At 31.0% G+C, this 12,167-nt stretch overlaps 1 protein-coding gene across 1 annotated transcript; it reads right to left on the bottom strand.

The window, feature by feature from the left end:
* Window positions 1–921: 921 nt before the first annotated feature.
* LOC149533427 (dirigent protein 11-like) lies at window positions 922–1,676 on the bottom strand. The gene has a single exon (XM_089805264.1). It carries the CDS (start codon window positions 1,670–1,672, stop codon window positions 1,130–1,132), a length of 543 nt encoding a protein of 180 aa, XP_089661390.1. The 5' UTR covers window positions 1,673–1,676; the 3' UTR covers window positions 922–1,129.
* Window positions 1,677–12,167: the final 10,491 nt, after the last annotated feature.

Raw genomic sequence — 12,167 nt, 5'->3', positions numbered from 1 at the left:
ATCAATAATTTTTTTCATGAACTGGTTTTTTTATGGAAATAATTGATAGACTTAAGATTTAAGATCAATTAGGTATAATAAAGTTTTTATTTAAATTTATACTTCTATGTATAAAACAATATTATTATTTTACAATTTTTTTTATGTCCAGTTCTAGAAACCCAAAAAAATCATGTATCTATTAATAAAACATCCTTTTAGATCATATCAATATATAATATCTCTTAAATTATAATCAATCTCTTATGTTCTCACAAGGTCAATTTACAATGTACAATTGACAATACAACTTTATCAATAAATTTATAACAAATAAAATTAAGAATGCAATTATACAAAAAAGTAGAAATAAAAAAATTTCACAATTAATTATAATATATTACATCATCATAGTAAATTAGTTTGAATATAATATACAATTATAGGTGAAATATGCATGGAATATAAATCATATTCAACAAATTATATAAATAAAATTGACAATATCAATCTAATGTCAACAATACCAAGTACTATTTATTTAAAACATAAGCTTATAGGTTATATTATAGATATAAAAACATGAGGATTTATGTATCTAAATAACAATTTACCATTTCAAATTGAACCTTTTTAAAAAAAAAAACTTAGTAATTTAGAAATTAGATTAATATTATGTTTTTAATTTTAATACTCATGAAAATTCTAGTCTTATTTCTATCATTTGTATACACTTTTTATGATTTACTTTGTATTCATTCTAATAAGAAATCACCTCTAAATCTTATTTTTTCAAATGTTCTATAATCATGCATTGTTAAAATCAATTAAAATGACAATAATATTAATTTTCCATCACCATTACTAAAAATAATAAAATCAAAATTAAGAAAAAAATGTAAGTACAATACACATAATAATATAATATAAATGGAATACACATAATATAATATATCGTTACCATTTTGTACTACTTCAACCACTTCCATCGATATATGAACATTCTAGTTCACTTACATACTTTGTCCAACCTCTGGGATACACGAAAAGGCCAAATACATATTGGGAAAACTTATTTCCATTATTGATAATGTGGAATTGGCACTACATAATTAGTTATATATCTTAAATACATTACTAACCTATAAAATCAGTCCCCCCCAAATAACTTAAATGTGAGATGAAATTTAAGCATAGGGTAGGAAACATGAACAACTTCCGTTGAAATGACGGCATAGCCAAAAGCAAATCTATACTTGCCAGTTCCTCCTACCACTGTAGCTTCACGTTTTGAGGCATAAAATTTATCAACTCCGACCAACTGCAAAGTGTCATAACTTTGATCACTCTTGTTCTTATCGTTCTCAAACACAATGTTAATGAGAAGTGGGCTACTGGAACCTTCAACTCCCCTCACATCAGCAAACCAGTATAATCCATTTGCTCTACCAACCACATTCGACTCAATCTCTGGTTTCTCAGTCACCAAATCATCCACCACCGTAGTGGTACCAAATTTGTTTAATTCTGAAGAAGATCCGTTGACTCCTGCCACTGTTACTTCTGTGGCTCTCTTTCCATGCAAGTAGAAAATCATGTTGATCTCACTTGGTTCACTTGCATTTGCAAAGCTAATAAGCACAAATAAAAGCAACACAATGAAGATCTTGTTGGAAGCCATTAAAACTAGCATTGAATGCATATGCTCTTTCTAGTAGTTTTTATGACTGATGTGAATTTATAGACAAGAAATAGAAAACAGTACAACCTAGTTAAAACTTATCAAACATAATAGTAATGGTGGGGATAGAATCTTTTTGAATTTTGTCTCCTTTTCTTATTTCATGTGCTTTTTTTTTCTCCTCTGTATTGAGATTAGGTGACAATTTATTGATAAAAGATCATATTATAAGGGGATCAATGACATGTTCCCAATCTCATATGGCATGTGGCTAGGTGTGTTGAAATTTGTATATATTTTCTTAAATTTTAATCTAGTTTGAGAATTTTTAATGGAATGGTTTTCTATTATTATATATCAATAAATATTATATTTTATAAGAAGTTAAATTTATATTTCTATTTATTATTATTTTTCAAATATATTCATTTTAAAATATTTTAATATACAAATCTTATATTATATAAATTTATATATTTAACATATGTATACCATTTAATAGTAATATTATTATTTTTGTGTTACTCATTTTGTAAGGAGATGGATTAATTATGCATTATATGGAATTTACTTATGAATTTCTCAACCACAAATTATAAGAAGTGTGAGAGGTTTGAAGTCATCTTCTTAGCTTGTTATGGTATTAGTGCATTTGCATTTGAAATTTATATATTAATGTCAATCCTTATTTAGTCTCATGTGACATATTCATTTTTATGTAATTGATATATATGTGTATGTGTATGTATATATATAAATATGTATATAGATAGGAAATAGAAAATGGTACAACCTAATTAAAACTTATCACACCTAATAATAATGGTGGGTACAATCTTTTTGACTTTTGTCTCATTTTCTTATTCTATGCACTTTTTTTTCTCCTCTATATTGAGATTAGGTCACAACTTATTGATACAAGATGCAAACACTCAGATTACAAGAAAGGGGATCAATGACATGTTCCCAATCTCATATGGTATGTGGCCAAGTATATTGAAATTTGTATATACTTTATTAAATTTTAATTTAGTTTGGGATTTTTTAATGGAATGTTTTTCTATTTTTATATATTAATTAATATTATATAATATAAAAAGTTACATTTATATTTCTATTTATTATTGTTTTTTAGATATATTTTATATTATTATTATTATTATTGCATTATTAAGCCGAGATGCTTTCTATAGTGATAGCAATCTTCAATGTAAACATTTTTCATTTAAAAAAAAAAATTAACATTCATTTACTTGTCAAAAAATAATATAGAATCTTAATATTTACAAAGACTAAATATAATTAAAACCTTGAAAGTCACATGCAATGGATAGTTTAACTCAATGTGAACTAGTGGTTATTTTTATTTAGAACCAATTCTTCCTCAATGTAGGGCGGATTTGTTCCACTTTCCAAACTATGGTTTACAATCTTCTTATGATTATGCTACGGATTAGAGTATAAAATAAAAAATAAATTCAAAACATTTATTACCATTGTTTATTTTATTGCTATTGATTTTTTTTCAATACAGTATTGATTATTTTTATTGCTATGATTTTTATACAATATAAATTTTCTTTAATTTATATATTTCATGTTTGGATGTGATGAAGTAAATAATTATCTAAATTTGATTTGTTGGGATTTTCTAATATCATAAAACTAAGGAAGAAATTTAAGACTTCTATATAATTTTTTTTGGATAGATTTAAGATTTCTATGTATTAATATTAAGGGATAGTATATATAAAACAAATACAAAATTTTATTCATAGATTTTGTGTGTTCATTTGAATACATCATTTATTAAAATTATACTACTTTTGATTAAATTGGATACCTCTCAGCTTATTTTTCAAAAAAAAATGAATTAAGTTTTTTAGGTATGCTAATTAATTTTGTAAGGAGAAAGATTAATTATGCATTATATGGAATTGACTTTTAAATTTCGCAATCACATATTATAAGAAACATGAGAGGCTTGAAGTCATGCTCTCATCTTGCTATGGTATTACTGCACTTGCATTTGAAATCTATATATAATATCAATCATTATTTAGTCTTAAATGGCATATTCATTTTTATGTAATTGCTATCTGTGTGTGTGTGTGTGTGTGTGTGTGTGTGTGTGTGTACATATATGTATATATGTATGTATGTACATACAAACATAAATGTGTGTGTGTCTACATATCTACTCATACATATACACATAATGTATATACATATACCTATACATATACATAATTAATTTTCTTATTAATCAATTTTTTTAAACCTTATATCAATCTTGTGATTGGCTAAATGGACTAATTAGCTTTTAGTTCATGTAGAGGGGCATGGGGCCTTTGGGGGTTTAGCAATTTTGTGGAATGCTAAAAGTATTCATGGTATTCTTATTGGGCAAGATTCCAATTGGCAGTTGCTGAAAGTTGAACAATTTGATTTGAAATTCCTTATCTTCAACATATATGGTCCCACATCTACAAATGATAAGAGGAACCTTTGGGCTGTACTAAAAAATCTTATTCAACAAGAAAGAGAAATGAATTTTATATCGGGTGGGGATTTCAATGCATTACTATCAATGTCTAAAAAGAAAGGGGGAATTTGTCTACCCATTAGAACTATCCAAGATTTTTCTTCATTTATAGAAGATAATAACTTAAGTGACATTTTTCTTGACAATGGATTATACACATGGACTAATCGACACATTGGTTTTTTAGAAATTGTTAAGCGACTAGATAGGTTCTTTTTTTCACAATCATGGAAGCTATTGAGTTTTACTTTTAAATCTGAAATCTTACCTTTTGCTATATCAGATCATTTTCTAGTCCAATTATTGATATCAAAGAACAACATATTGCAATGTTTTATTTGGGCTAGTTCTTTTAAGTTTGAACACATGTGGTTCAGGCATCCTGATTTTATTATGCTTTTAAAACATTGGTGGATAAATGTTCCAACCTTTAGGGATCCTAAGATGCTTCAATTCTCTAAAAAGCTTTGTTACATGAAAGGGATGATCAAGGAGTGGAATGAAAAGGTTTTTAAAAATGTGTTCAAGCAAAAACAAAATGTCTTAGAAAAACTTGAGAAGGTAAATTTAGTCATCATTTAAAAAGGTCTTAGTCTGGATTTATATCATGAGCAAAATCCTTGAAAGGAGAATGGGAGGAGCTTTGCAATAGGGAGGAGATTTATTGGAGACAAAAGTCTCATGAAATATGGTTAAGAGATGGCGATAAGAACATAATTTTTTTCATGAGACTGCTAGAGGTAAAAGGTTAGTTAACACTATTTTTTCAATTAAGCACTCAGAATCTGGTCATCTTATAGAAGATGACAATGGTATTCAGGAGGAAGGTGTTCACTTTTTTTCGAATCTCTTGGCTCCCCCTCATTTGGATCCTATTGATGACAATTTGATTAATGATTTTATTAGTTTTATTTCACCTCTTATTACAAAAAATTATAATAGGATGTTGCTTGCCCCTTTTACGTTGGAAGAAATTAAAAAAGTGGTATCTTCATTCCCACCTGAAAAAGCCCTAGGCCCTGATAGATTTATAGCTCTCTTTTATCAAAAATGATAGGATTTTATTAGTAGTGGTTGAAGAGTCGAGAAGGAATGCCAAGATGATCAAGAGCTTCAATTCACCCAACATTGCTATTATTCCAAAAGTTAAGCAGCCGACTTCTTTTTCTGACTTTAGGCCTATCTCTTTATGCAACATGATTTATAAATTGATTACTAAAGCTATATACATGAGGTTGCAGCAATTTATTCCTCATATCAAGGTGGTTTTGTGCTATGTTGAGAAACATGGGAAGGTGTTGTTGTTGCACATGAGACTCTTCATTCTATCAATTCTCATCAGTTGTCTAGTTTTGTGATCAAGCTTGACATGATGAAGACTTATGATAGGGTAAGATGGTCATTCCTCTTTAAAGTTATTTCCAAATTTGGTTTTTTAGATAAGTGGTGCAGATGGATCAAAAATTGTATTTCTGGTGCTTGGTTTTTAGTCATTATTAATGGAGAGTTAATTGGTTTTTTCCCCTCTTCTCAAGAGATTCATCAGGGTGATCCACTATCTCCAGTTTTATTTATTCTTATGGCTGATGCTTTTAGTAGATTCATCAATAGATCTTCACAATTGGGCTTATCGCAAGGAATTTTGATTCCTCATACATCTATTATAGTTACCCATTCCCTATTTGTTGATGATACTCTTCTTTTTGGTACGTCAAATTTAAAGGAAGGTAACCATATTAAATATTCCTTGGACCTATATTCAAAATTTTTTGGTTAGAGAATCAATGCCAACAAATCCAAAATTTTCATTTTCAACACTAATGGTGTAGTAACTCAGAGGATTTCTTCAACTTTGGGTTTCTCGGTGGATCACCTCCCAACCATTTATCTTGGAATTCATTTTTTTATGGGAAAAAATAAGACAAATTTTTGGCCTCCTATCATTAAAATAATTAGGGCTAGGATCTTTACTTGGAAAGCTAGATGGTTATCTTTGTCAGGCTATATTTTGCTAGTTAAACTTGTCCTAACAGCTATCCTAAACTGTTACTTGCCAATTCTTAATGCTCCCTATTCTATAATCTTGCAAATTCAAAAGATTATTAGAGACTATATGGAAAGGAAATTTTCTAGATAAAAAGAAGCTTCCTCTTGTTTCTTTGCTTGAAATGTCTCATGATAAGGCATCTGGGGGTGTGGGGTTGCATGATATTGCTACTAGAAATAAGGCTTTTGGGGGCAAGCTTGTGTGGAAAATGTATACAAAATCTCATGCAAAATGGTGTTCAATCATGCAAGGGAGACCATTTTACATGAAATCAATTAGATTGATGATTGGAATTCTAGTTTGCAGAGAAAATTGGAGGTAACTTAATTTGTTTCTAGAGTTTTAGAAGAAGATAATCCCAAGTAGATATTGAAATATTATTCATACAATTGAATATATTTGCAATTACTCTTTCTAAAATTGCATTCTCAATCACATCTAGAACAGATTCTAGGTTTTTTTTCATTAAAAAAAATGATCTTTTTACATTCCCACCAAATGGCTCACACCACAATAGCTGGGATACACTTCCAAATACTAGCAAATTGAGATCTTGAGAATAGAACTGGCCAAGATTGAAATAGGTCCCCAAGACTATTTGGTAGAGGTAAAGATATTTGAAGCTTGTTCCACACAAAAACCCAACACTGATAAGCAAAGGGACATTGGAGAAGGAGGTGATCTATAGATTCTAGCTCCTTATTGCATAATTTGCAAATAAAAGATTCAACAATACCTAGCCTGGACAACCGTTCACTAGTGAGTATTAAATTTTGATGGTTTCTCTCGTGGGAACCCTAGTAAGTTGGGATTGGGTGCTTGTATTAGGAATTGGCAAGGTGAAGTAGTTGCAATCAAAGCAGATGTTTTACTAGTTGGTACTAGCAACTTTGTAGAAGCTCAAGCCCTATTGGCAGGTCTAATTTTGGCAAAGAGATGTAATGTTTCCACCATCCATATTGAAGTTGATTCTCAGGTAATTATAAACTCTTTTCTCTCATGATCTTCTCATACTTGGAAACTAACCTATATCCTTCAATAACAATGGGATTTAATTGATTCTATTCAAGCTACTTGTTTCTCTCATACTCTGAGGGAGGGCAATAAACTAGCTGATTGTCTAGCTAATCTTGGTTGTGAAGCCTCCATATTTGAATCTTGCCATTCAGAGGTTATGTTTTTGAAATACCCATGCTTAGCAGAGTGCCATATTTGTGACACAAAGAAGATGAATAAAGCTTAATAGAAACTAGTACTATAATTGATCGACACATGGCTATTAGTTTGCACATTCTTTGTGCATGTTCACAAATGCTCCAATTAGATAGGAGGTTCAAAGCTCTCTTGATTTTAGTTAAATATTTTAGAAGGAGAGGTTCATTGGCATAATTGGACCCTATTCATTGTTTAGTATTGATATATATAATCTTTTGGGTACTCTTTCTTAGTGCAGAGAAATTGTATTTTGTTGTAGGTATGCCTGGTATGACATATTAGCTTTTAACGCTTTTGTACTTCAGAAATGATTCAAGGTTTTCTTGCTAGTTCTTTCTCTAATGAGCCCTTGAACTAGTTTATTAATAATATATTATATAAGTGCTATGCCACTTTTTTATTTAAAATAATAATAATCTTATGATGTGAAAGATCAATTGCAACATGTGGAATTGACTCCTTATTTTTAAATTTGTTATTTTTACCCATTTTATTCATTCTCTAAGACCAACTTCATACATATTTTGTGTGAATTGAAATTTGACTATCCCATGAAATAGATTCACAATGATCAATTCTCACCTTTGACAAATAATGGTCGAAAAGGTAGTAGTAAATGATGCCAATTGTAACTATGACATACTTCCATGTGATCATTCTCCCTACAATTCTATAAGATTTCTAATGTGCATCTCTCCTAAGACCATGGGCCCAAACTTCCCCTATATAAAACATTGAAAAATATTTCAAGGTGGGTCTTAACTCAAGATGCATCTTTGCATGTGATAACAACCCTAGACGGGGACATTTGCATCAGAGGTTTTTACGTGTCTTCAAATTTTGTTCCCTACCACCTTTTGCAAAAGAATGGTGAAATACTCATGACCTATGTGATTCCTCTTTGTAAAACCTCAAGATTGTAATCAAACTTTGAGATTTTGAATATAATCAATCATTCATTAATTTCTTTGGTCATTTTTATAAATCACAACATGTATTTATGAATGTCTTATGTGCAAACTTTGACTTCAATGCACTCATAAGAATAGATATTGATGAGACTATACATTCTAGTTTTTTGTTTCTATTTATAATTGTATGTAATGTTCTATGTTTAAGGGTTTTTTTTTCCTTTAGAGATCAAAACTTATTTTCCTATTGGAGGGATCCATTTTTCTCCTTGATACCTCGTATTGAGGTAGCTTATGCACTCAGTCAGAAGTTTGAAACATTAGCTTGATTTTTATCAAAATATCATTGCACCTTTTCCCCTTCCACTCAATGAAGAGCCAACTTATCAAACCCTAAAGGTCATCTACTAAAGTACAATAAGTCTCCACTACTCATTGGACTTCTCATAATGGTCACTACCTGCCAAGGGAAACTTTAGGGCCTGGCAAGACACTAATCTTAATAGTGTTAGAATTATTTAGAATAAATAAGAGGGGGGGTGAATCAGTTATCCAAGGTCCAATGATGTCCAATACAACTTTTTCTATAAATCCTTAATGGCACATGACCAAAATTATCATGAAAAGTAAACATGCATCACATCATAACTCAAATGATTTTGATGACCCAAAAACCCTCTAAGAATAAGAAGGTAAAATGGAGTGGGGATGATACCCACAAAATAACTACGCAATTGATTTCAACCACTTCTAATGGTCTGCCCTGTTAAAGGCCTACCTTATTAAAGGCTACAAAACATTGTTAAATGTGACCCTATTAAAGGATTTAAGAACATTCAACTTAGAATGTCACCCCGTTAAAGGATTTACATAGAGCTGTTAGGCTCACCCAAGTCCATGGGATTTACAGTCACCTTCTCAAAAGAATCTTCCATCCCTCTCTAAGGATCTCCTATCTTCCTCCTAAGGATCTCTTTATCCTTCTCCTAAGGATCTCTTTATCCTTCTCCTGAGGATCTTCTATCCTTCTCCTGGGGATCTTCTATCATTTTCATGAGGCTTATCCACTTAGCTGTTAACCTAACCTAGAAATGTAGGGTTTCAATGTCTAATATAATGGTAAGAAAGTATTAGAGGGGTTTTGACCTAATACAGATTGCAACCCTAACTGTGCAGATTTCATATCACTCTTCAGTCCCTTTCTTTGCTTGGCTTCTCTCCCTTGCAGTGCTGACAGCTTGTTTACCCTTCAAGATCTATCTCCTTGAGTTCTTCCACTCATTAGGCCAATGCACTCTATGGTCACTTGATCAATCTTAAAGTCTTGATGCTTTGTTCTTACTCCTCTTGGCTTCTTTGCATGACCACACTTATGGTCAATTCCTTCTCATACATGCGCACTTGATCTTTGACTTGTAGCTCCTTATAAAGAAGTTATGTTCTTCATTTCCTACTCAAATCTTTGAGAAAATGGTATTATTTTCCCTCCAAATTATTTCTTCTAGAAAATTCATGATAAATCTATTAGCATTCACCTTGAATTGGTTTGCATGGATTACATAGAATTCTGTGACATCTACTCATCATCCTTATCATCGAACTAGTTCACAAAATTTGATGTAACAACCTTATCATTGCTGATCTAGAAAATCTTTGAGTTAAAAAATAATGTAGCAACTCGGCATCATTGGTTTACTAATGCTCAGCTCCTTCTGTGTTACTCAACTTCTATTGCTATTTTACTGGCGCTCAGCACCTATGGAATTTTTTATTTGCTTGGCACTTGAAGACTTACTCGGCATCCATTATCTTTTTCTGCTACTTGGCACTTGAAATATTATGTGTTACTTGGCATGTGAATAATCACTTGTCTTACACTGAAGTTGAACTTGCTCGACTTCAACTAGGAATCTGCTCAGCTATAACTAGCTTGCTCGGCTCTCTCCAATGAACTTGGTTAGTCTTTACAAATGAATTAGTTAAACCTTACATATTTGTTATATCTTAGTCTATCCATCCTCTTAGAGTATGTCATCAATACACTATTTCATCAATGGCTTAGTTGATCCTTATACTTCATTACAACATCATAACTTCAACCTTTCTCTAGGTACTCTAGTTACATCTTATTGATTGCCACATCCTTGTCAATCAACCAATTAATAGTATTTGGATCACTTAAGCAATTATCATTCTTGAAAGTAGCAAGTTTGACATTAATGACAAAATAATGATTGAAAACATTCTTTACCAATTCCATTATTCTTCATTCATGATATTTTCAATCATTTCCAACAAATAGTTAAAGAACTAGTACAATCATTATCCTTCACCTAATTTGAAGCATTTTTCTCAAATTACAAGGTGATTTGATTAGTATTTTTGATGCAAAATAACTTTCAATTCCAAAGGGCATTTGGATGAATGCACCAAGTTGTCATGCCAAAACTATGACACTCAACTTAGATTTTTATAATTCTAAAAGTGCGCATGCACTATAGTGTACACACACTTTAAAAACTTAGAAGTTTTTATATATGGGCCACAAACCTACCACCCATTTCATTCCATGTTTTTTTGTTTGTTGCTTCCTTATTTCCCCTAAAAAATGAGCACGAGGTTTGTAAAAGTTGAAGAATTTTCTCAATATCCTCCTCAAAATTCCTCCTCATTGTTGGAGATCAAGATCAAGATCATGTAGAATGTTTTCTACTCTTGTGTTTTCTTTGTTTTGTATATTTGTTTATTGTTTTGTATGTTTTTTTTTTCAAAAAATTTCTTCAAATTTGTTTATTTATTTAAATGCAATTGATTTCTTATTAAGAAATGTGAATAATCAACCACCAAATCCCCATCCTGATCAACAAAATCAAAATGAAAACCCTTTAGAAGATCAAAATGAACTTCCACAACCTCCACCAATTCAAAGACCTCCTCCTAGCACTCAAGAAAATATAATGAATGAAATAGAAAGAGGAAAAATGAATTAGAAGTAATCATTGGTAGGTTGAAAGCTTGCAAGGATACTAATCCTATGAGAGCATAATTGGCATCCTCTCTTGAGTCCATTATGAGCCATGTAGCATCTATTAGTGGTTAGTTTGATATTTGGCATGTTAAGAGAGAAGAACAAAGAATATATTGTGTGAAAAAACTATCCTATAAAGATGTAAGGAAAAAGGAAATAGAAAAAGGTAGCATATGTGCATTGTTTAAAAAATCTGGAGAATAAGACACTATTAAACATACAACTAAAAGGTTCCCCATCCATTGGTGCATACATGATGATATTAAAAATAAATTTTGGGATAGATGGTGGATGGTCTTTGATGTCCCTCTGTGTAATAATCATGATACTCTAATGTATTTTTAAAAAAATTATATTGTAAATTTTTCCTTGGGGAGATTCCCAATTATTTTGATATATTATATTCTTATGGTAAAAGTGGGGAGTCATCATTTGAGAGGTCGAGGGCACATCATGGCCCTAATGTAAATAGGGCACATGTTGTCAAGCCCCAGGGTGAGCGCGTGATTATTCCTCTAGTAGTGATGGAACACGTAGAGACTAGTACTCTAGGTACTATCAATTATTTGACATAGACTTTCATTCGTTGTGCCAGTGCATTAGTTGAGGAGGAGCCTTTTTTGCATCGTGGTCACATGTGGACATCATGTGGATCCTTATGCACATTTGATGGTCATGTTTGTGACACTATGGATAATGAGCTAGTTGGTGAGGAGTTCTTAAGTGACACATTTGGCATTGACACATGTGTAAATTACAAT

Source organism: Cupressus sempervirens, chromosome 10, assembly GCF_028749045.1.
Source record: "Cupressus sempervirens isolate cs-2001-9-10 chromosome 10, ASM2874904v1, whole genome shotgun sequence".
Lineage (NCBI taxonomy): Eukaryota > Viridiplantae > Streptophyta > Pinopsida > Cupressales > Cupressaceae > Cupressus > Cupressus sempervirens.
The sequence above is the reverse complement of the archived record's forward strand: the minus strand, read 5'-3'. Positions and strand labels throughout refer to the sequence as shown.